General features: G+C 54.8%; 1 protein-coding gene across 1 annotated transcript; it reads right to left on the reverse strand.

Moving 5' to 3' along the window:
- Positions 1 to 620: 620 nt before the first annotated feature.
- Positions 621 to 2,371, reverse strand: LOC105104491 (malignant T-cell-amplified sequence 1). The gene has a single exon (XM_010998211.3). The coding sequence runs from the start codon at positions 2,238 to 2,240 to the stop codon at positions 1,695 to 1,697; it is 546 nt and encodes a 181-aa protein (XP_010996513.1). The 5' UTR covers positions 2,241 to 2,371; the 3' UTR covers positions 621 to 1,694.
- Between the last annotated feature and the right edge of the window lie 22,921 nt (positions 2,372 to 25,292).

Below are 25,292 nucleotides of genomic sequence, written 5' to 3' on the forward strand. Positions count from 1 at the left end.
CATGTGGTTCAAGTTTGCGGGGATTACAAATACAGCCGCTGGAAACAACTTCTCTCCAGGGTGGGGTAAACACTTGCATTCCTACCAGCACCGATCGGCATTTTCGCCAAGTACTCGGCTGGCCTTTGTTGTTGTTACCCGTGCGTAGTGGTATCTCATTTCGGTTTGAGTTTCTCTAATGATTAAAGATGTTGAGCATCTTTTCACGTGCTTATTTGCTAATCATATTCATCTGTAGTGAAGTGTCTGTTCAAACCTTTTGCCTGTTTTCTTTTTATTGGAGTCTAGTCAGTTTACCATGTTGTGTCAATCTCTGGTGTACAGCACGTTTCAGTCATACATATACATGCACATATTCCTTTTCATTTTCTTTTTCATTATAGGTTACAAGATACTGAATATAGTTCCCTGTGCTCTACAGAAGAAACTTCTTGTGTACCTACTGTACATACAGTAGTTAGCATCTGCAAATCTCAAACTCCCAATTTATCCCTTCCCACCCGTTCCCCCTGGTAACTTCAAGTTTCCTCTGTGAGTCTGTTTATTGCCTAATTTTTTATTGCTTCTACTTTTCCACCATTGAATTCTGTTGGCAAAGATGCTGATGAACTTTAGTTGACTTGTTTTTATCCTCCTTTATTTTTCTGTTAGGTGTCTATGATGCCACCCTATAAAAATGGAGCTACCTTTGGCTTTAAATTTCAGAAAACTCAAGTAACAATGAAGTAATTGATAAGAAAATTTGATTACCTCACAGAATTCTGTCACACCCCTTCAGAGGTCCCAAAATGTGGAGTCTCCATAGTTGATTAATCACCAGATCATAAAACACTGCTTTCCATTTCCAATTTTACCATGTTCAGACTTTACACTTATCGAGGGTGCCTGTGTGTTTGGCAAGAGCAAAATCATACATGCCAATGTCCATCCGAAGTAGGGAGACCGTTTTTCACCACGCATCCTCCTTTGAGCAGCCCCTCATAACACAGGTCACATAACCACCTATAAATGACTCAAAACCATGCAAGAAAAGCCCCTCACTTTCTATGGGTTCTTAAGCAGGTGAGATCCTGCTGGCCTTAGGCCCCATCCTCACATATAAGTCAATCAATCTGGAGGGAAATAGACGAATCAGCCCTTTCCAGACTCATGTAGAAAAGGGATGCACAGAGTTCTGCGAGCAAGGAGGGAAGGGGCAATGTTTGCTGGGTAGACAACCGATCAGATCTGCTGTACACTTTTTACTGGGTTTTCTGTTTCTAGCACTTATCCCTTAAGTGGCCATAATAATAGAGTTGTTTAAGGGCCTCTCTCCAGTCATTTTCTTCTCCCAACTTTTCACTCACAACTACGGTCTCTCTCCCAACTGCACGCTCTTGGCTTTGAAATCTAATTTAATACAGAGAGAGAATTTACCTGTTTGATCGGGTATCTGCTTGGACAGACAAGACAGCAAATCACTCGTCCGTAAACACACTCACAGGCATACACTCACACAGACACACACACACACACACAATGACACACACGCACACAGGCGGATTCGTTCCCAAGCTTTACTTTGTCTTTTGTCCCTTCGTTTAGCGTCCGCTGACTCGCTAACCACGGGGGTGCTGCCTTCACGCTGTCACACACAGACACAAGCACAGGCCCAGCACTAGGTCCACCCTGGGCCCCAGCGCGTCTCCTGAGGCTCACTTGTACGTCTTCATGTGCCACAGCCCGTCGTTTAAGTAGTGGATGTTCTCAATCCCGATTCCTTTGTTGACCTTCTCGATTTCCTCCGCCGACATCTTCATGACCCCCACGCACAGCGCGTGCTGCTTTCCTTCTGCCATGATCGCGACCACCGTGTCCGCCGCGGCCGGGTAGAGCCTGGCGCCGGGGGAGGTCAGGCCCGGACACATGATGTTCGCGCCGCTGAGCACGAACTTGATGGCGCCTTTGTCCACCTGCTGGCGCGGCAGGATGAAGGGGTACTTGTGCAGCAGCCTCAGCGTCGGGTAGAAGGGCCCCTCCCTCTGCCTGAAGAACAGCAGGTCCCCGTTGACCGTGAGGATCTCTATGTGCTCGTGGCACCGCACGATTTTGACCGGGTCTTTCTTGGGCATGATCTGGTTCAGCCACGGCTCGATACCTGGAAACTGCTCCACCAGCTGGTTCTTAATACCCTTAATCACTGACGACTTCAGCTGGATGCAGTTGGACACATTTTCTTTTTCATCAAATTTCTTGAACATGATCCAAGGCGAAGAGGGCGACGACAAGGAAGCGGCCGCAACCGGGGGGGAAAAATGAATCACCGCGAGCTCGGCGGAGGCGCTTACCGGAGGCGGGCCGGCGGGTCGCTCGGCGCGGCCGTCGCTAACCGGAAGTGAGGCGCGCTTTACGGCCGCCCGTCGTGCCGACTTCCGCCCCTCGGGGCCCGGCGGCGCGCCTGCCGGCGGGGTCGGGCTGCCGGCTCCGCCCCGGAGCGGGCGGGTAGCGGAGCGGGGCGGGGCTTGAGGAGGGAGCGGAGACACAGCCGTCACTCTCGCCGCAGGGAAAGAGACACGGAGGGGGCCTGAGTTTTAGTTTTATTACTGGGGAACCGGATCCGCATCCGCCCAAGTCCCCGAGCCGGAAACCGGGAGGGAATCCTGCCGCGTGGGCCCTCGCCCTCCGTGCGGTGGCCGCGAGGAGGCGAGCCCGGCGCGCCGCCCTCTGCCCCAGCTCGCCGCCTTCCCTGCGCTCACGCCCGCGGACGTCGCTCGGCGCCGGGCCCCGTCCTTGCAGACAGCTGCTGCCGGCCGCCTTCCGGTTTCTGTCCAGCGGCACGCGGGGGGCGGGGGGGAGGCATCGCCGGCTGGCGGGATGCAGACGCTGCAGGGTTTCAGTCCTTTTAAATATACTCAGACTTGGTCTGTAGGCCAGAATAGGGTCCCGTGGAGAACGGAGCGGCGCCTGAAAGGGAAGTGTGCTCTGCTTTGTTGCGGCCGCTGCCTCTCTGGTCCTGTCTGTCTCTTCTATCAGTTACTGACGGCGTGTCGAAATCTCCATGATTGTGGATCTCTTTCCCTTTTCAGTTCTGTCAGCTTTGGATTTATGTATCTTGAAGCTCCGTTATTAGGCCCACACTCCTTTAAGATTAATATGAAAGTCACCCTGTTAATTAGGATTTTATCTACCTAGGTTTTACTTGTCGTCCTAAGAAGTGTGAGGCCCGTGAGGGCAGGAGTTCTGTGTTTTACCTCTGTATTTTCTCACCTAGCATAAGGTCTGTTTCATACTACATACTGCACGCATAGTAAGTGATAAATGAATGAATGCTTCCTCTTCCCCAAGATACGGTCCCTTTCTTTCCCAGACAGTGCGGTGTGAAGAGAGTAAGGGCAAACCCCTGCTCTGTGGACACTTCTTTCCAATAAACACACGCTTAACCTGGGAAGCCTGCACTGCAGCAGAATTGTAAAGTGCTGAATGTGTAACGGAAAGATAACGTGCATTTCCTCACTCTTGGGAGCTTATAGCACATGAGAGTTTTATATATGATATGTATTTATATATGTATATATTATATATATAAACTCATTATTGTAAGGAATTGGCTCACATGGTTGTGGAGGCTGAGGAGTCCCAGCATCGTCAACAACCTGGAGACCCAGGAGATAAGGCCCGAGGCCCCGGGTGGTACCACTTTCAGTCAGTCCAAGTCAGAAGGCAGGTGAAGACCACTGTCCCAGCTCCAGGGCCATCAGGCAGGAGGAATTCCTTCTTACGCAGGGGAGAGTCAACCTTTTTGTTCTGGCTAGTTTATAAGCAGCTAACCTTGTTATTCATGGAGTTTATGTGCTGAACTCTCAGAGGAAGATTCTCTTTCTTTGGTTCTTAAGGGATATCGTGCTGCTGTTCTTACGTGTGACGTCAGTGCTGTCCGAGCAGCACAAAGCAGATCGGGAAATTCAGCGGAGGGAAAGTCGTTACGGGCCAGAGTGACCAGGGTGGCCTGTCTGCAGACGCCTGCCGCACGATCAGAAGCGAGCTGACTTAGACCTGGCTGTCGGGGGCATGCCCAGGGGATTGTTTTGGTGCAGCCATTTTAGGCAAAGGACTCAAAAAAGTCATCTGGATCTCCATAGCAATGGAATCTTTTTGAAGTTAACTATCAGTCTTATCTGAAATCATCCATCTTAGCCCACGAGGCACCTGTGTGCAGCTGCCATAACAGGGACACTGAGTGCTAGTTTTTGCTTCTAAATTATTCAGTTAAGAAAATGAAAAAAAAACTCTTTTCAGACTTTCTAAAAACTCACCTTCTCTAAGATCATGGGACCTGGTTCTCAAACTTTATACAAGAAGCTAGATCTTTGAGGCTGGCATACATTAGTATATGAAGAAATATGAGACCCAAGTGTTGCTTTAAACATACAAATATATTAAAACATTACCAACTTAATCTCGTTAAATAATTTTAAATCAATTCAAAATTGATTAACTATATAGATTTTAAAAAGAAGGAAAGTTACAGAACAGAATTCATCTTTCAGGCCCCGGATGTACCAGTTGCTAAGTCTGACCCCCTTGGTAGCACTTTATTTCCTCATAAAATCAGAATAATACAGTGTACACGCCACAAGGTATACGGTGTGATTATAAGGAATGAAAAACACAATACATAAGGAGCTTACCTGCTAGTAGGAGACTGTGTAAGTACATTTTAAAGTGTTTATTTATTTGCAAAACGCCCTTTATGCAGGTAGTTTTAAGATCTAAGATTATCGTGTACGTGTAGAATTTTTACAGAAAAGTATTGTAGCTTTGGATAATTTGCTAAGTCAAATAGTCAAGAGATGCCAGAAATCCATTTTATGTCAGTAATCACTTGGGAGTATGTAATCGAGACATGGTGGTTATGTTGCAAAAAATGAGGAAACCAAGTGAAAAAATTTCTCAGGTTCCTCGCATCTCCAAAATTCCCAGCGTGACCCCCACACCTTGGGTTGTACTGTTTCAAACGGTTCACCTTCAGGCAGCTTTGTCTGCATTTTGAGAAATGGCCACTAGAGGACAGGAGACCCAAACGATGAAGTCTTAGTGTTCACCAAGATCCTTAGAACGTTCCCAACTTATAGGTAACTATTTTTTATCATACAATTGTCTTTCCTCAGTCGGGTTTCCTAAATAAACAAACCCATCTATCCAGAGCCACAAAACAGTTCCCAAGCTCAGATGAAGCACATTCTAAATAGTAAGCTACTTGATTTACAATTTGTGAGTTTTCTCTGTATAAATAATCACTTCTAAAATGATGTCTATTAAAACAAAAAGTTAGCCCCATATTTTCGGCCCTTTGAAAAGAAATATTAAAAGTGCCCTTTCTCACACTGCTTTAATGTATGAACCAGTTTTGAAAATTAAAAAAGTTCTGTGTGCTGTAAAAATAATCCCATGACATCCAAAATGTGTTTAGCTATGTCGTCTACCTCATCGCTCCGGTCCACGGGTGACACTTAAACACCACAGAAGTGTCCCCTGCACACTAAGCCTGTGGATGGACGGGTAGAAGACGTGTGGTCGCCCAGAGGAAAGGGCCCCACGTGGCAGGCGTGGGCTGGGGGGGGGGCCCCAGGGTCTTAGGGGCTCTCCTTCCCAAGGCACACCCTACCAGAGGGTGAGCCCTTGCCTGGGAGTACTGAACCCTCCCTTCTCCTCTGGACTCTGTCCCCCTTTTGGACCCTTGCCAGTCCCTGACATCCTGGCCTCAGTTTCCCGATTGTCCCAGGAGGAGATGGACACGAAATGGCATGAGCCCCGCCGCATGTGGACATGGCCCAGGCTCCTGGCCCACAGGCCCTCGGGGTGTAGGACGCGCTCAGGGGCGCAGGGACTTCCTCCCACACGCGGACTCAGCACGGGGCAGCCCGCCTCACATCCAAGTCCACCACCTGGCGCGCACACAGGCCCACGGGCGGCGCGGGCCAGAGGCCTCACCTTGCCACGCACGTGCTCGATGCACCGAGGGCTCCCAGCTGGCCATTACTGCACGTCCCCAACGGCCTCTGAGCCCCACAGGCCACCCCACTCCAGTCAGACTGGCTGGAGACGTGGGGCCTGAAAGTCGCGGAACACCCCCCCACATACACATCTGCTGTCCTGGCCCCCAGACTCCTCCGCGGAGGCCAGCGCGGTGCACGGCTGCGGCCGGAAGGCTTGCAGGGGACAGCAGATGACGAGTCTGCGCGGGAGACGTTCAGGCTGCCCCTTCTCCCTCCTCCCCCTTCACCCTTCCTCCCTGTCCTCAGGGGGACAGCTCCCCCCTGGCCCTGGCTGGTGGGGACCCCTAGAGGAGGTGGGTGAGTGTTGGGGGTAATTACTGTTATTAGGGAGCCCCTATCCTGGCACTCAGTGAGGTCACCCCATTTCATAGATGAACCATGGCACCAACGCCCAGAGTCACTCAGCTCTCAGGGACAAGCCCAGACCATCGGAGACTGAGAGGTCACAACAGAAGCCTCCCTGTGTCGGGGGTGTGACTGGCCCCCCCGTCAGTCTAACCTCAAAGGCTGTGCTATGCAGCCTTGGAGGTGAGTCCATCGTGGACGGGGGACAAGGGGAGGGCACCGCAGGCTAGGGGCTGTGAGGACGCAAGGGCTTGGAGGGGCTCCTGAGGGAGAAGGGCTCCAGGAAGACGAGAGTCAGGCTGAGGGGTGCACACGGGACTGGTCCTCGGGACCAGGTCACGCAGCTCTGAATGCCAGGCCAGGCGTCGGGGCCGCTGCAGGCTGGTGGGCAGGAGACACGATGCAGCAGTCTTACTAGAGCCACAGCATCCTAGAGGCAGAGCTTGTGGGCACGTTATCCACCCCAGTCACAGCACGGACCCCAGGGACCACCCGGGTTGGAGAAGCCTGCTTCGTGCCCTCGTGTGCACGGGGGAGGCTGCTGTGTCTCCTCGCAGGGCTGGATGCGCTGCCTGGACGTGCCAGGTACCTTTCAGGAGAGGTCTGTGCCCAGAGAGGGCTGGTTGAGGGGCCCCAGGGGACTCCCCACCCCCACCCCCATCCAGGTCACCAGGGCTCTTGTCCATGTTGCTGTCGACCCCCTCCAGACTGACAGGGTTGGAGCTGTGTCACCTACCCGCTAGAACAGGACAGCGAGGAGCTGTGCCTGCAGACCCGAGACACGGTGCTTGTGGCTGTACGCACTGGGAAGAAGGAGATGCTGCTGGAGGCGAACTGATGCTGTCGACTTGGGGGGACTCTGACGAGGTGAACTCCCAGAACAGTGGGGGATGGGAAGGTCAGCAGAAGCCCTGGACTCTGCTGGGCACCCCCATCCTAGGGGGCAGCACTGGGGCTTCTAGAGGTTGGAGCTTCTTGGCTCCTTTTGTGGGTGCAGATTGGGGAACCCAGGAGGGGCTGCAGAAGTGCCATCAAGAGAAGAGGCGGGTGTTCAGCTTCCTTCCTTGGCCATCAGAGGACTCGAGGACAAAGCTCACATTGATCTTCACTTCAGAGCCTGAGATGCTGGCTGAGTCCCCGCTGAACTCATCGGGAAAGCCCCCTCTGCGGAGGTAGGGATCCTGTGGTCCTGGGGACTTGCAGCTGCTGCTGGTCCTGGGCTCTTTGTTGGGACCCTTGTGGCTGAGTGGAATGCTGGCTTTGCAGTGGTCAGAGCCGCCGGGAGTGGTGCTCTGGGGTGCCCGTGGGCAGAGGTGGCAGTGACCCACCCGCAGCAAGGCACGAGGGAAGAACACAGAGGACGGTGGGGGTGGGCAGGGCTCCACGCCCGCCGCAGAACCCCTGGCAACACCAAGCTAGTCTTCAGATCCCAGAGAGCAGAAGTCCCCCACGGCTGTGAGCAGTCCATGGGCGGCAGGTCAGCCCGTAGACCACCCGCTTCTTACACATGACACTGTGTATATACACACAGCAAAAGAATTTCAGGGTAAAAGTGGGATCTGGCAGTTGGGGCCGAAAATGCCCAGGGGCCCGGCTAGTCCAGTCCGTAAGTGCTTCCCTGCCGGCCTGACCACCCAGACCCTGGGGAGTGAGGCTCGGTGCCTGCAGGGCCGGGGCTGGTTAGACGATGGCCCCGGTGAGCCAGAAAAAGAGGAGGAAAGTAAACCTAGGTAGCGGGAGGAAGGAAGCAGTGAGGATAGAGCGAGACAAATGGGCAGAAAGCAAACGAGCCTTCGAGCGAAGCAAGGAAAACAAGTTCCTTCTTGAAAAGATTTACAAAATTGGCCCATATTTTCCTAAATTAATTAAAGAGAAGACTCAAATTACAAAAGCATAAGTGACCATGGGACATTATTAATGACTCTACATAAAGGAAAAGAATTATAAAAACAAAGTGCCCTGAACAATGGCAGGCTGAGAAACTGGTTAGGCTCGAGGAAGTGGATAAACTCCTAGCGCCAGCAAACTAGCAAAACCGACTCCAGAAGAAATGGAAACTGGACAGGGGCCGTCGTAAGTAACAAGACTGAGTCAGTTACCAGAAACTTCTCAACAAAGAAAAGCAGAGAATCAGAGAACCTCCCTGCTGAATTATCCCAAATACGTAAGAAGATGTGACACCAGTCACTCTCGGATCCTTGCAACAAACTACAAGAGGAAGGAGAACTCGGTCTGCGATGCCAGCGGTCCTCCCTGAGACGGAAGACAAGGGACCTCCCGAGGACAGAAAACTGCAGGCCAAAGTCCAGTATGAACAGAAATGCAAAAACCCCAGACAAGATGCTAGCAAACAGAACTGAGCGGTACGCTGAATGCACGCTGCATCACCGTCAAGGCAGCTGACCCAAGGACGGCCGCACTGCTGCCAACGGGGCAGTCAGCGTAGCACACCACGCCGATGGAATGAAGAATAAAACTGCACGGGCGTCTCAGCCGGGGTGAAGAAGGTGCGTGGCACAATACAGGCACCCTTCCACCTTGAAAACATGCTCAGTGAAAGAAATCCTTCCCCAAAGGCCAGTATTATATGGCACCTCATGTACCAAAATCCTGAGTAGGATGTAAATGAACACCCAGGCAGCAGAGTCATGGTTGCCGGGGAGCAGGGGCAGTGGGGAGCGGCTGCTTAACAGGCCGGGTGTGGGGTGATGGGAACGCTCTGGAACTAGGTAGCAGGGGTGGCACCGTGCACTGTGAGTGGAGTTAATGCCACTGAGCTGTGCAATTCCAACTGTTTTAAAAGGTAGATTTAATTAACATGAATCTTACGACATACAGGTACCCAGACCGCATATGAGAAAAAGAAACAGAAGCTACAAAAACAGTAAAAAGGGCGCCCCACCCCCGGCTAGGGCCGGGAAGGCTGCGCCTGGTGAGCTGCACCTGGTGAGCTGCACCGAACGCCGCGCGGAGCCCGGCTCCGGTTCTGGAGCTGGTGTTGGCCGCGGGGCTCCTGCGGCCTTGCTGCCGAGGCTCCGCCAGCCCGCGCTCGGGAGTAGGTGTCGGGGCTGAGGCTCCAGGTCAGTTGGTGGTTTTGGAACCGGCTCCAGCTCAGACACTTGCAGTGGCTCTGCCTAGGTCGCGGGCGCGGGCAGGTGGCGGCCCTGGGGCTGGCGGAGGTGGCGCTCGAGCTCCTCTAGCCCTGCTGTTGGCGCGAGAGCGGCTGTTGCAGCGGCTGTTGGCTCTGGGCCTGACTCTTCCTCTGAAACGGGTGTGGGTTCCAGTTCTGTCCTGGTCCTTTTCTGATCCTGGAGTCTGTCGGGAGCTGCTCCGAGCGCCAGCCGTGGCGACGTGCCTGCTGGGCTCGGTGCAGGAGGCCGCAAGACAGTGGCCCGCGCCCCACGGCTGATGGCAGAGCTCGCACTGGAGCGGGCCCCACTCCTGGCGGGGACGCTGGAGCTGAGATCGGACCTGTTCCTAGCTCTGGAGCTGGTGCAGGGGGGCGGTGCTGTCGCCGGCTCCTCCTGGGGCCCGGCGTTGGTCTAGCTCTGTCCCTGGCTCTAAATCTGCCGCTGGTTTTGGAGCTGACCGAGCTCCAGAGGTGGCCTGCCTTCGTGACCTCCCGTGTGCAGTAGGGGACCGTGGTGGCCATCCGCCTCCTCCCGGGGCTGAGGGGGACACCTGGCAAATCCAGAGCTGACTCCTTTTACAGTAGAGGTCTGCACTCAGAGGGGTCTGGGTGAGTGGGCCATGGGGACACTCCCAGCCCCCAGGATGCTCGTGGGCATGTTGCTGTCACCCACGTCCAGGACAGCGAGGTGGCCGTGGTGTAGGGGGGGTGACAGGGGAGAAGGGCTGGTGGAGGCCGGCTTCTGCCTGAAGAACCCAGGGAGATGGGGATACTGCCTCCCAGAACAGGGGGGGCAGCCTGAGCGACACAGTCTTGAACTCCGCAGACCCACCCCCCGCCCAGGCCCGCTTCTAGCTCTGGGGGATTCTAGAAACTCTGTTCAGGACCCAGGGGTACTTGGCTCTTTCTGTGGGTGCACAGCGGGAGACCTGGTGCCAGGAAGGGTGGGGCTGTCGGGGAAACTTCATATCCTGGCCAGTAGGAGCCCCAGGAAAAGCTGGCCCCCATCCCCTCCCCTTCAGAGCTGGAGAAGCGGCCGAGCACGTGAGGGACTCCTCAGGACCACCCTGTTGCTGGGGACGGCACACCTGAGCCAGTCTGAGGACAGGGAGTGAGAACGGCCCCCGGCCCTCGGCTCCACGCTGGTGCCTTCGCGGCTGGGTGGGAAGCCATGCCTGTGGGCACCGGGGGCTCGGCCCTGGATGTAGGGGGCCTTGAGAAAGTGTGCAGAAGGCAGCACCCTAGCAAGTGTCAGCTGCTCTTCCAAGACACCTATAATGTGAGTGGGCGAGGAGAGGCCGGCCAGCCTGGTGAAGGGTGGGCATTGGGGCTGCAGTGGGGGGGCTGCAGGGAGAATCTGACCCCTGGGCTGGCTGGTTGGGCAGAAGATGCCCAGCTGGTGTGGGACACCGCAGTCCATAGAGGCTTCGCTTCCTGGCCAGCAGGACCTGGGGGACGCAGCCCTGTGCTGGCCGGCACTCGGGACCCATCAGAAGGTGTCTTTTGCAATCTTGAGCCCCTCGCCAGACCTTCCTCCCCAGGGTGAAAGTCCACGTCTTCAGGACAGAGTCGCAGTTGGCAGGGGGGTTCCTGGCGCAGCACAGGTCAGGGATCGTTAGCTCTGGTCGGGGTTGGCGGGATGGAGGAACGGCCAGCTGTGGGCCACAGGCCAGGGAGGAGGAAGTGCACAGAAACAAAGAGGAGCCGGTGGTGGGGTCGGTGGGGAGGAGGGGGTGGGGGGGGCCCTTCCTGGCGCCAGGGCTCCTGCTCTGCACCCACAGAAAGGGCCAAGTGTCCCCGGCTCCGGGACAGAGTCTCTGGAATCCCCCAGAGCTAGAAGCAGGCCCGGGTGCCTGGCCGAGTCCCTGTGTCTGTACTAATGCACAGAATTTCTGCTCGGCGTGATCAAAACATCCTAGAAATAGACACCAGTGATGGGTGCATGTTGAGCTTACGGAATGCCATTGAATGGTATAATTTAAGGTGATTAAAAGGGAAATATTTACTACATTAAATTTTAAAACAAAATCTAATAAACCATAAAAGAAATGAAATTTTCGAGAAAATTTGAAAAAAAAAGTTGTCATCCACAGGGAAAGGGGGAGCGCTGGTGCTGGGTGTAGCTCTGGTGCGGATGCCCGGGGCAGGGTGGCGCTGGGCTGTGGAACTGGCATGGGGCCTGGAGCTGGCGCCGGAGCCCCCGCCCAGTCACTGGCTCACTCTGGCACTGGGACCAGAGTGGGTGACAGAGCTGGCGATGAAGGTCACGCTCAGCCTGGGTCTAGAACCAGGGCTGCCTGTGACTCCAAGCTGGTCGGAGTGTTCAGGCTGGAGGCGCCTCTCATCGTGCGGCCGGTCCTCGGCCTGGCAGGACAGCGGGGCCAGCTCCCCTCTGACTGGCGGCTGTGGAGGGTCTCGTGCTGGAAGCAGCTGAGCGGTGTGGCCCCCACCGCCTGGCCGTGGGTTAGATGCTGTCTCACCTGCTGGGTGTGAGGTCTGAGAGCCACCTGGGTGTCTAGGGGCCACCTTTGCGCTCCAGGTGCCTGCGCGCTACAGGGCGTGGTGCGCACGGATACGTGCGTGGACGAGTAGACAGATCCAGCCATCCGTCACCCCACCACTGCCTTGGGGGTCAGCTTTCACGTCTGTTCGAGGGCAGCACCTCCTCCCAGGACTGCTGGGAGGATGACACTGATTCAGTACATGCGTAAGTGCCTACTGTGCGCTGGGCTAGAGATTCAGGAATCGAGCCAAGGAAAGCACAGCCCGGCTGGCACGGAGCTGACTGCAGCGCGGCGTATGTCAGGAGGGGCCGCGGGTGGAGCCCATGTCCTTGTCCGGCCAGCTGAGACCAGTCTGAGTGGGGCCCTCGGAGGGCACGTGGGGTCCTTGGTCTGAACACCCACGCTGCACGTGATCCCTTTGTGACCGCTCCCTTCACAAGTCCTGGGGTTTGCCATCTTTAAAATGGGCGTCTGAAGAAATCCGTTCCTAGTTTCCTCCAGGAAGTTTGTCTTGATCCCAGGAGACAAAGAACTGCCTGTGATCTGTCTTCTCACTGCGAACCCTGAAGCGCTGGTATTCGAGGTCACCGAGGGAATGGGGCAGTGTCTTCCCAGAGGCTGGCGAGGGTGCCCGTACTGGTCAGTGTCTAAACTGGGCTCAGGTCCCTGGGCTTTAACCCCCAGTGACCACGATGCCCCTGGAAACGGTGGCACAGTCCTTAAGCCATGCCCCCAGGTGCCCAAAAAAGCCAGCTGGCCGTGGAAGAGACAGAACAGCGAGGCTCAGCCCTGCGAGTAACCAGGACCGGGCGGGGAACTTCACAAATCAGTAGGTAAAGAGCTTCCTCCCATATCTTTCCCCACCTGCACTGTTGCTCAGGTCGTGGACTGTCGCACTTAACCAGATTGCTAGCGAAGGCAGTTGGGCTCTTTCGTCCTTTGCTCGTATGCAGAGGGCTGCAGTGAACAGCGGTGATGTGTGCCGAGTGCAGTGGTGCTTCCGTGGGATAAATTCCCTGAACTCTGATTGCTGAATCAAAGGGGAGATACATTGTACTTTTGATAGACGTGGCCCAGCTGCCCCCTCTGGAAGGCAGCTTCCTTCCCGTCAGCAGTGAAAAACACTTCCCACTTCTACAGCGGCTGCGAGGGCACCTTCAGTCCCCTGGGATCAGCCCTTCTGCCGTCACCAGGCAGCACGTTCCGTGTGTTTACGGCTGAGTGTGTTTTCTCACGAAGCGCATGATAGTGTCTTTTACCCGTTTATAGTGTGTGGTTGCTCGTTTTCTTACTGGTTTCCTTATGGCTCCGGGCCCTCCTGCGACTCTCAGAGCACAAGACTCTGAACACGTCTCCTACCAGCACTTCTGTTTTCACATATAATCTGATTTATTTGGAATTTCCCTTTTAAGTAAAAAAGTGCTATTTTCAATAAAAACAACAAAAATGAATTAGTCCCCACTTTAAATACATGAGCAGACACAAAAAGCCACATATTACATAATTTCATTTATAGGAATAATCCAGACTAGATAAAGCAACAGAGAAAGAACAGAGCAGCTGTTGCCAGGTGACTTGGGGACAGGAGGAAACAGGAGTGATGGCTTTGGGTACTAGCTTTCCTTTTGGGGAGATGAAAATGGTCTGCAATTAGATGGTGCTGCTGGGAGCACAGCCTGGGGAGGTATATAACGGCCTCTGAATTGCACAGTTTAAAATGATTAAAAGGTCACATTTTATTGAATTTAAATTTTAACACATAAAATGTTAAAAATTAAATATAAAGAAGAAAAAGTTAAACAGAAAAAGCTGCCCTCGGAAGGAAGAGAAGGCAAGCTCAGTGCCTGGAGCAGCTCAGGGCGGGCGCTGAGGGAGGTGCCTGCCGTGTCCCCAGGTCTGCAGGCGGTGAAGGACGTGGGCTGGCCAGGCTCCCGGCCGGCGGCTCTGGCACCACCTGCTGCAGGAGGCGGGGCCGACCTGACGACGCGGATGTCTGGAGCGGGCCTGGGTTCTGGGGTTAGGCAGCTGGATCTAGCACTTGAGATTGGACCGGACCTGGTGCCGGACCGAGCCAGCTCCAGCCTGGAGACAGCACGGGAGCTGCGGGAGAAAAGCTCACCACTGTGACCGCCTCCCACGCCACCGCCTCCCGCGTGCCCTCCCGAGACAGTGCGTCCCAGTGCCTTCCCGAGTGGCCCGGGGAGGGCTGCCCGCTGACGGGTGGTCTGAGGCCAGTCTTTGCTCCTGGCCCTACAGCAGCCCCTGGGGTCCCTCCCTGAGTGGCCCAGTAGGACCCCTCCTCCTGGGCCTCCTCACCTTGGCTCCATCTGCCTCGGCGGGCTCCTGGTCCTCCAGCCAGGTCAGGAGAAGGTGGGCCCGGGGCTCCTGGCGGGCCTGAGCCAAACACGCTGAGCTGCATGGAAGCCACAAACTGCTTCAGGCCGAGGGCTGACAAAAGTCCTCAGGAAACTGGTCCAGCCAGTAACTGGGAAGGAGCAGAAGGTGCTGGAGGTAAGGGGGCGGGCAGCAGGGTCAGAGGACTGGACTTCCGCCCCACACCCACCCCGGGCTCCTGTGCCCATCCCTGCCATCCGGAGGCCAGCCCCACCTCAGCTAGCCCGGCCCCCACTTGGCTGCCAGGTGGGGGCAGGCCTCCTAACCAGCAGGGGCTACACACAGTCTCCATTGCAGAGGACTGACCCCAGCCTCAGCAAGAGGCGCCCAGCCCGCAGCCCTCTAGCAGGGGTCGCAGGACAGGAGGGAGCCAGGGTTTGGCCCGGCCCCAGCCCCCGCCAGCCTCAGCCCCCAGATGTCACCCCCTCTGGAGACAGGAGCCCTCCAGGTGCCCACTCACTTCTTTAGTTGTTTCCAAGGTCCATCCTGCCTCAGACAGTGAGGGCAGAGGAATCCCTGCCCACAGGAGGCCAGGAGGGCATCACATGTCCACTGCCCGCCATGCTGTCCAGTGGGACTGGGAGGCGCTTCCTATACTGGGACAGAATGAATCTCCTCAGGTGTCTGAGTGTACCTGGGGCCCCTCAGCAGCCCCCGGGGATCCCCACCCTGGCTGCACCCAGGACAGGCACCTCACCCCAGACAGAATGTGAAACCTCATTTACAAATGGGAAACAGCCTTGGCCAGGGTCACAGGGTCACAGGGTCACAGGGTGAGGCTTGAAGCAGAGGGCTTCTTCGTGGGGCACAGGGAAAGTCACAAACAAGAGGCAGCAGGTCCTTTCACAGGGCGGGGCACAGACTCAGCTCTTCCCCTGCCTCTGACAGTTCAGTCCTCGTAGCCTGTTTTCACAGGAGCAAACGCAGGAACAGAGAGGTGCAATGCCATTCCTCAGGCACACAGCTGGGCCGTAGGGGAGGCAAGCACCCACCTTTCCACCGGCAGGCCGGGGACCTGCTGGGTGCTGGCGGAGTTCCAGCAGGTGGAGGGGAGGCGGGACACAGGCGCCGCTGCTCTGGCGGGCAGGCACCAGGCGCCCAGCAGCCTCCCAGTGCGCTTGCCTGCACGTCTCAGCCGGTTCCGGGCTGACGGTTCCCATGCTGGGTGGACAGAGCAGGGACGGGTCAGCAAGGTACTTAGACAGGAGGAAAGTGCAAAATGGCTCACAGCCGTGACGTGAAGCCGAAACACAGAGTCTTCTCAGATACTCTCGCAAATAGATGAAAAGTAATTTTGCAGCCGACCGGGGAGGGGGCTGACGGGAGGAAGGAGGGGAGGGAGGAGCCTGGCCTCCTCGGCATCGGGACCGTGGCCATGCAAGTCAAAGCCCTGGGCCTGGAACCCCAGCTGCCCGCTGTGCACAAATTCCCTTCTGTTCCCTAGCCCTTTGAGCCCCCCGCCCCACCCTGTTCGCGGATGCGTGCGGGGCTGGTGCCTCCTGACTTTCCGGTCAGGACACACGTCACCATGGAGGCCTTCTGGCCCCCGCCTAGGGCCTTTCAGCACCTCCCGCTGTCCTGACGGGGCGCCTCAGGGTGAGTGCTGAGAGCACAGCTGCTAGACGAGTAATAAAGGGATCTCGGGGTCCCCTCCCACCTCCGCGCAGCTCACACAGTGGAGACGGAGGCTAACAGTAACAGGCGCGTGCTGGGACGGGGGCAGGGGACGCCCAGAATGATCCCTGGTGTCCTTCCCCGGCCACTCTGTGGCCCGCAGTAGGCACAGCCGCCGCATGGTGGCCAGCGCCAGCACTGCAGACAGGAAACTAGAAAGTAAGACGCATCTTTGTCTGGGGTCATCAGGACAGTGGGGTTCCCAGGCCCCACGGGGCAGACAGACAGGACCTGCAGGCCCCAGGGGGGTGAGGGGGGCTCGGCTCCTCCGTGTCCCTCAGTTTCCTTCCGCCGTCCTGGGCAGTCCAGGAGGGCTGGAAGCCTCGCCCCAGGCGGGGCAATGACTCCGCCCACTTCCGCCCGAGGACTGGCGGCTCCAGCAGGGAGGGTCTGGTACCTGGTCCCCGGAAGAGCGGCCCAGTGCTCCACCACGTTCCGCGCTCCCCAGGTCCCCAGGCTGCCCCCTGCTCCCAAGGACCCCAAAGGGTAGAACACGTTTACAGGACTTGGCGCAGCAGGTCACCAAAGGAGAACCAAGGCCACCAAACTCCTACGAGCCCGTGGGACCCTCGGGGTCCCGCCCAAGCACACCAACGTGTCAAGGAGGAAGCAGGCCTTCCCTCCGGGGTCCTGGAGCCTCCTCGCCGTGGGAGTGGGAGTCTCGAGAGCTTACCTTCCACTCAGGCGCTCAGAGCAGTGGACACAAGGCCCCGGACTCTGCCCTCTCCTCGCTGCCTGGGCTGGTCCCGTCCAGCCGACCCTGGTAAGCTGGGGGTCCCAGCCCAGCAGCCTGGTACCTCTGGGCTCCAGATGCTGCGCGCCTCGGGCGAGTTGCTAGGAGACTGGGTGTGAGGCCTGGTCTTGCACCGCCCGGCCCGTGAGCACATCCACTCCCCCCGCCCTGCCTCCGGCTCCGGCACCCACGCCGCCGACCAGTCGGGCCGCCGGCTGCCAATCGAGGTGCCCGCCGCCCGTGCTGCCAGCTAATCCAGGCGTCCACCCCAGCGGAGTCCCTCGGGATTCTCGGGGCAGCCGCAGACGCGATCTGCAGCATGGAGAAGGTACCTGTGCTGGGCCTGGGCACCTGGAAGCTGAGGTGGCCTCGTGCTGGGCAAGGGGCAGCGTCGTTTCTGGACACGCCCTGACGTGAAGGGGCCGCCTACCTGGACACCCGCAGGGACACCCCCAGGACACATGCGGCAGCGTCCGCAGGCCCATGGGTCCTTCTACTGTGTTTGGAAGATGAAATTTTTAGATATCAGATTTTCTGAAAATGGAGATTGTCTTTACCGCATTTCATACTAAGGCCCAAGCATAATTATTCAGAAATAAGGTCTGGGAAAGCCCAGAAGAAAAGGTTGTCACTCTTGGGTAAGGGCAGAAAAATTAACGGTCACTCGGCAGGCCAGCCCAGCAGCCCAGTGAAAGATGGAGAAATGTCTGTGTCAAAAGACAAGGAAGCTCTGTCATTGCCATCTTGGCTTTAAAAAGAAACTGTCTTCTTCCCGGTGTAAAAACCTGATAGTGGAAGCACTTTGGACCTTTCTCTACTTTGGATTTTTAAATTCCTGTCAGTGATTTAGACACAGCACTCACTAAAAAGCCTTTCAGTTTGCTTTAAAAGAAAACAAAATAGCCTTTGATAAAAACTCACTGTAAGAAGTCACATAGGAAATTTTTGGATGATAGAAACTAGAATGATCAACCCTGCTCATCAAAATATTCTTTAAATTCTTTCTTCTATCCGGTTATCAACTCTTAAAGCCAGAGGCGTAGTTCATTGTGGTTCTCAGCATCCGGGACAGGCATTAGGCAGCCGCTCAGTTAGCACTCATGGGTTTACCTGTTTTGCGTTTCTTGTTTCATTTCCTTTTTTCTAGTCCTTAAGCTTCAGATTGTTTCTTTCTGAGCCACTTATCCCGACTGGGCCTTCCAGTGCAATGGCCATTCCTGTTCTGTTCCTTATTTTAAAGTAAAGGGACACTTCTGATATGGCCACACTTAGGATGGTGTTTAGCCTAGGTTTTGGGTTTTTTTCTTGATATTTTTGTTGTGTTTATTTTAAATATATTATCAGGTTAAAGTAGAGCTGCACTGGGAGTGAGGTGGCCAGGGTCACAGATGCTGCCAGGACATTACCGCAGACAAGCGGCTTGTGAAGGAAAGGTATTGTGTTCTCTGGACTGGCTGGCTTTGCACGTGGAAAGGGCATTTTTGCAGCATTTTATTTGAAACTTTCTGTTAACAGTGTTACATACAAAAAGTGCACACATAAGAATAGGGCTTGACTGGTTCTCATAAACTGAGCCTGGCTCTGTGACCAGCATCAGGAAACAAGCCGGACCAGCCCCCCAGAAGACCCCACCACGCTCCTTTCTAGTCCCCCCTCCCTCTCAAAGCAGCCACTCTTCTGATTTCCAGCAGCATCGATGAGCTGCAGAGCTTTGTCTGGATAACGCGGAACAGTTGTACCAGGTTGCTGTCACGTACTTAACACCACACAGCACGTTGTGCCCTCATTTGTGCCCGGCTCCTTCACTCAGCGTGGCACCCGTTAGACTCCTCCTCGTGGGTCATCAGCTCCTCCCTCCGTGTCCTGCTCCCCGTGGGAACCTCCCAAGGGCAGCTGTCCATCCTGTCCCTGATGGGCGCTTGGGCAGTTCGCCATCTGGGGATATAAAGACCGAGCGTCACATCCTGCTCTTTCTTATGATTCAGCTTGTTAACTGAGGTATGGCAGCTTCGGAGAAGCACGTCGGTCTTGACGGGCAAAGCCCAGCTGCTTCCAGCAGTGAGCGCGCTCGAGAACCCAGAGCCCAGAGCAGGAAACAGAGCGTCGTCCAGTTCCGGAAGCTGGGGGGTCTGTCTCCTGAGCAGGGATTCGGACCCTCGGGAACGCCCCTCCCAGGGCTTCTCCATCGGGGGTTCTCCTGACGGCCGTGCCCAGCGTGTCCCTAGGTCTCCCTGATTCCCTCGAACGAGTGTTCCTCAGGCCCACTTCTGACCTGGGTCGTATATGAAAATTCAGAGAGTGTGGAGGGACAGGGACCTGCTGTCCCGCCTCTCAGAGTCTCCACTGGAGTCACCAGGCTCGTCTGTGCCGCATGAGTCCCCAGCTTCCCTCATCCACCCATGTACTGAGCACCTTCTGTATGCCCAGCTTGTTCTAGGTGTTGGGGAGACATCCGTGAACAAAACAGAAACAGACCAGAATCCCTGCCTGCGTGGAGCTCACATCATAGGGACAAAAGATAGAAAATACAGTATATAAGATGTCCGCTCATGATACACACGTGTCAGTGACGGAGGCGCGAGGGCCACGGTCCTTACCTGCAGTGCTGCCCCAGCGCTCGCGACGTGGCTGTTCTCAGAGGGACGGGTCCCCTCGCGCTTCAGTGATGCGGCCACGGCAGGAACAGAGGACCTGTTTTCGGGTGGACTGCTTGTCAGCTTTCCTTGGTGAGCTGTGACCCTCTTTGTAGATCGAGTGCCACCCATACCTTACTCAGAAGAATCTGATCAGTTTTTGCCAATCCAGAAAAGTGTCCATGACCGCTTACCGGCCCCTTGGCAGCCCCAGGTAGGGACATGCCTCCGGTTTAACTTGGGTGCTTACGAGGGGTTTAATGAAGACGTGGGCAAGGTGTGGAGAGACCACAGGCACCCCCTGTCAGCACTCCTGGGCCCTTGGGCTGAGGGAGGGGCTGGTGCTGGGAGCCACTCTGGGGAGCTGCCCCAAGGAGGCAGTGACCATTTAAGGGACACTGGGACCAGCTGGAAGTGGCTGCTTTGCTGAGCTCGTGACCAGTACATCTCGTGACCTCTCCTGGACCTCTGAAGAATCAAAATTCATCTTTCCCAGAAGTGGCACTGTGTCCTCTGCTCCCTACATCAGCCAACGGGCCACCACCCACTCGGCCACCCAGACCAGACAGTCCATCAGCAAGATCCACTGAGTGTTCTGCCGGGAGCTCAGAATCTGTCTCTCGATCTCTGCTCCCGCCGTCCGCCTTATTAAGATTCTCAGGATATGGGAGCAGCCTCTGTAACCCTGCCACATTTTCCCAGTTCCAGTCCACTGTCCACGTGGCAGCAGAAGGGGACCATTCAGTGTGACCATGTCGCCTTCTTGCTTAAAAGTCCTTTGCTTCTGGCCTAGAAGCCCCGGCTGAGCTGGCCTCTGCCTACTCCTGGCCTCTTTTCTTCCTGCAGACACTCTGCGCCAATCATTTGAAACTCCCTGGGTTCCTGGAATAAAACATGTTCTTTCTAGTCTCCTCACCCTTGTGCATACTGTTCTCTTTACCTAGAAATCTTGTTATTATCTTTTTCTGGAATCTGGTTAACACCGGTTTCTAATGTAAGGCACAATTCAGCACCACCTCCTCCAGGAAGCCCTCCTGTCTCCCCTGACTCATGTTCTGTCCACAGCCCTCGTCACGCTATCTTGTCCTTATTTACTTCCCACTCTTCTCCACTCGTCAGAGCTCACCGAGTGCAGGGACCGATCTAACTCATGACTCTCTGCCTAGCCCCTCGCTCAGCGCCTGGCACATACGGGAGGCCCGGGAAGAGCTGAAATTATTTGATTGCTATTATCTGTGTGTTTCCGCGTGAAATGGGGCACATGTGCTTGAACTGGGCAGCAGCAGGGGGAGTTCCGGGAAGGTTGGGTCCTATCCCACAGCTGAGCTTGAGGCAGAGGAACCCCTTTGGGGAGTGGGTGGTAGGAGCCACCCCAGAGAGGGGACCGGGGCCCACGGGCAGATGAAGTGGGCTCTGCCTATGTCCCTGAGCACATGCTGAGGGCTGTTGGTGGCCCAGGGCTTGAAACAGTAACTTCGTCATAAACGTTTGCTGGGAAGTGGCTCTCCAGGGTGAAGGGGGCCTGTCCCCTGCTGGACGGAGGCTGAGGGACGGCTTGGTCACCATCTTCAGACTCTCTGCACTGAAGATTCACAGTCTCAACTTTTTCTTGGTATTTGAGGTTTTCTGAAATTGTCGTCATCAACAAGAACCGATGATCCATGTGCAAGACTCTGTGCCCACAGCATGAGCTAGGAGGTCAGAGAGCCTGTGAATGTCAGAGGCGCCAAAGCACAGAGAGCACACTGCCTCACACGCCCCGACGTTGCCACCTGGCTCTTGTGGAAAAGCGCCAAATACACGAGCAAAGCGCTCTCTCTCGCTGTCTCCATGGAAGTGTTGGCAGTGGTTTCCCCAGATGGTAGCATCTGAGTGACAGCTTTTCTGTATCATTTCAGTTTCCTCTGCTGAGCAAGTAGTATCGTGGCCAGACACAAATAAATCTAGATTTTTGCATTTGGGGATAGTTGTGGTTGTGGTTTTTTCTCTAAAGAAGGAAACACAATCGTTTGACCGCGTAGCCCTGCCCTGTCTATGCTCTCCAGTGAGGGACCGCCCCGTGGTCCAGATGATGGCGCGGAGGCAAGGGAAGTCTTCAGCTCAGGTAGGCGGGGGCTGCTTCCTTGGTAAAACGTCCGGCTGCCTGGGGACAGGACGTGTTCATGAGTTCTCCTTACGGCGTCTGTAGGTCCTCTGAGCTTCTCCTGGACCTGCTCAGGAAATGCCAGTTTTGTTTCTAAAGGACTTTAGAATGAAAGAACTTGTAATAAAAGGTGCCCTGGCTTTTGGACTTTGCTGCACAATGAAAAGTGAGTGGTAGGGGAAAGGACTGAGCTCTGACTCTGGGTGACCCCGTGTCTGATACTGGACTTTGTTCCCCCCTGCAGATTTTGATCTGATTTCAGATCCAGAGGAATGTGATAGTGATTCCCAAATCCATCAACCTACAGCGGATTCTTGAGAATATCCAGGAAAGTGTGTCCTCCATTTGCATCATCGGGTTTGGAATCCGCTGTTAGCTCCAGGCAGGGGTGGGGTGACCTCTGCAGCCGGTGACCTCTGCAGCCAGCGGCCCCGCCCTCTGTGGCTTTGACACTGCAAGGGGTGGGAGGACGGGAGTGGAGACTGGCCCTCCCAGCCTGGGAGCTGGCGAACTGGACTGAATGGGACAGGGAGAGGTGATGAGGGGACAGGGGTGCAGCCAGAGCTCTCGGGGCTGCCCGCCCAGCCAGCTACCTGTCCCCCGCCCCCAGGGCCGCCCAGTAATGCCGCACCCAGGCTGCCTTAGCCCTGACGTGTCCAGGCTCTTCCAGAGCTGTTCACGCTCTCCCCTTCACCCAGACTATGCCCGGCCCCAGCTCTCCCTCCAGGCAGAACTTTAGTTGTCACTGAGTCTCTAGACTTGGGGTAGAGGACCCACTGTGGGAAGAGGCCAGGCAATGCTCTGTCCCCTCCCGGGCTCTGCTCCTCCCCCTGGCCCCCAGCAACTCAGCTGTGGGTTCAGGGCTGGCTCTTGGGGTGGAAAGGTCTCACTGCAGGCTAGCGCCTTATAGTCCAGGAGTGTTGGGGGGGGGCAGCTTAGAATACTGCTTTCGAAGGAACAGAAATAAAAATGACACTGTGTACAGATACTATGAGTGTTAATGGTCCTGGGGAGCAAGTATCTCCCTCGCTGGTGGCGGAAGGAAGAAATGTTGTAGCTGTTTGTGTGGTTTTTTTTGGGGGGGGGGGTGTTGTTTTTGTTTCTTGTTTGTTTTTTGCGTGTGTTGGGGAAAGTTCTGTTCTGGAACGTCCTGTGCACTGCAGGCCGGGGGCAGCACACACCCATCCCTGCACGCGTTTCCTGAGCAGCCGGGCTGAGCCCGCAGGGCGGTCGGAGCCCACGTGCCCTTGGGGCCCCAGAGGACGTTCAGGGGAAGGTCAGGGTCACAGGAAGCTCTGTCCCTACAGGCCCGAAGCGCTCTGTGGCCGGCCTAACTCAACTAAAAGCCACTGAACTAAACTTCCTGTAAATGTTTCCTTCCGGTTCCAGGTGTTTGATTTCGGATTATCAGAGGAGGACGTGACCGACCTGCTCGGCCTGGACCGGAGTGTCCGCTTGGCCGCGTTCCCCATGTAAACACCGCTCTTCCCCTCCTTGCAAAGCGGAGGGAGCGGCGTCGGCGCCCCAGGCTGGGCCCTGCACAGGCGTTTCCTAGGTACCTCTGGGGGCCAGTTAAACCTCCTCCTCGTCATTCTCCCCTGTCCGTGGACGGGCCACTTTGGAGGCCAATCTAAAGACTAAACCAGGCCACAAGGGAGTTCAAAACTACAGAAATGTATCTTTTTAATGCTTCTGTTGAAAACAATAACCCTTCTCTGCTTCTATTTTTGACTTGCTTTTCAGAGCTGGAAGTCACAAGGACTATCCCTTCAGAGCAGAGCGCTGAGGCCCGACTCGGCCCAGACGTCCTCTCCCAGGCGCAGGCAGCTCTGGCCGGGGGCGGGGTGGGGATGTGGGGGGTCCCGCCTGCAGCCGGAGTGCCCGGAGGAAGCCGGGAGCCGCTGCGGGCTGTTTTTTTTCTCCCTGGGGTTCATCTGGGCTTTTTGGTCTTATGCCCCTAATGCTCAGTAATCGTGCTGCTTGGTAACAGCAGTGCCAAACCCCAAGCCTGCCATGAAGTTCCAGCATTCGTTTTCATAGAATGGGGTGTGTTTCAGCCTAACCACTGGTTTTCATTGTCCCGACTAAACTGGTCCTGTTTCTATTCGCACTTCCTCCAGTCTGCTCTGGGCAGAATTTCGTCTTCAGGTTACACAATAAACGGTAGGAGGGCCTACAGCTGGAGGCACCTCCAAATTCTTTCGATGGTGGATTAAAAGGAATCCAAAAGGGACCTGGAGATGTGGAGCTGCTACCAATTTCCTAATTTCTCTTTTTAAAGTAAACTTTTATTTTGAGGTAATTGGAGATTCACATGCAGTTGAAAGAAACAATACAGAGAAACCCTTTGTTCCCTCTACTCAGTTTCCATCAATGTTACCATCTTACAAAACGGCAGCTCCATGACGCAACCAAGACAGTGACACTGACAAACTCCTGATCTCACTCAGGTCCCCCGGATTCGTGTTGCGAGCGTGTTTAGTTCTGTGTGATTCTGTCATGTGTGTTTCATGAACCCTTGGCCACTCAGGACACAGAACACCTCCATCACCCCGGGGTCCCTTTTATAACTCTTCCTCCTCTGCCGCCCCACTCCCTCCTTTAATTCCCCAGCTTTCTTGGGGTGCAATTGACAAACTCTGATTTTTAAGTGTACAACGTGATAATCTGATACATGTGCACATCGTGGAAGGATTCCCACAGTCAGATTAGTTAGCACCCATCGCCTCACGCAGTTCCCTTTTTCCTGTATGTCGTGAGAAGGCTTACGACTTACTTGAATAGAGGAGAGGTCGGATACTAGCACGGTCAATATAAAAGTCAGTTTTTAAAATTAGAGTCGTTATAAACCAGAAGTACTGTTCTCGCCGGCAGTTCCATCAATTCGGTCGGTTGGTGCCATTGAGAAGTGATCCCCGTAATCTGCTAATTAACACATCCGACTCCTCTCAGTTACCTTTTTTTCTTTTTGTTCATGTTTTGGTGAGACCCCTTAAGCGCTGTTCTCTAAGCAAATTTCAGTTAGACAGTACAGTGTGATTACCTGTAGTCACCACGCCGTGCATTAGGTCCTCAGGACAGCAAGTAAGTTGTAAGGAACATTGTATAACTGAAAACTGCCACCCTTTGACAAACATCTCCCCGCTTCCCCTACTCTGATGGCATGCATGTGAGATCTTTTCTTATTGTTCCACAGGCCCCAAGGCTCTGTTCCTTTAAAAAAAAAAAATTTAGGTTCCTTTCTCTCTCTGGTTCCCACTGGATAATTTACATTGTTTCGTCTTCCAGCACACGAATTACTTCCTCTGTTCTTTCAAATCTATTGGATCAATTCACTGAGTTTTAAATTCTTATGAGTGTATTTTTCAGTTCTAAAATTTCCATATGGTTTTTCTTTATCTCTTCTATTTCTGTTGTGGGATTCTCCATGTCTTTGTTGAAGTGTTCTATTTTTGTTGTTGTTGTTGTTTTTAGTTTGTCCCCAGTTACCTGTGATGGCTGGTTGAAACATTCTTATGATGGCTGCTTTAAACCCTCGGTCAGATAATTCTAATATGGCAGTCATCTTGGTGTAGGAATCTGTTGCTTTGCTCTTTTTAAATTCAGTTTGATGCTTTTCTTATTTTTGGTATAATGAGTAATTTTTAATCAATATCTGGACATTTTGGGTATTGTTTATTCATTAAATTCTAGATCCCTTT

Source organism: Camelus dromedarius, chromosome 26, assembly GCF_036321535.1.
Source record: "Camelus dromedarius isolate mCamDro1 chromosome 26, mCamDro1.pat, whole genome shotgun sequence".
Lineage (NCBI taxonomy): Eukaryota > Metazoa > Chordata > Mammalia > Artiodactyla > Camelidae > Camelus > Camelus dromedarius.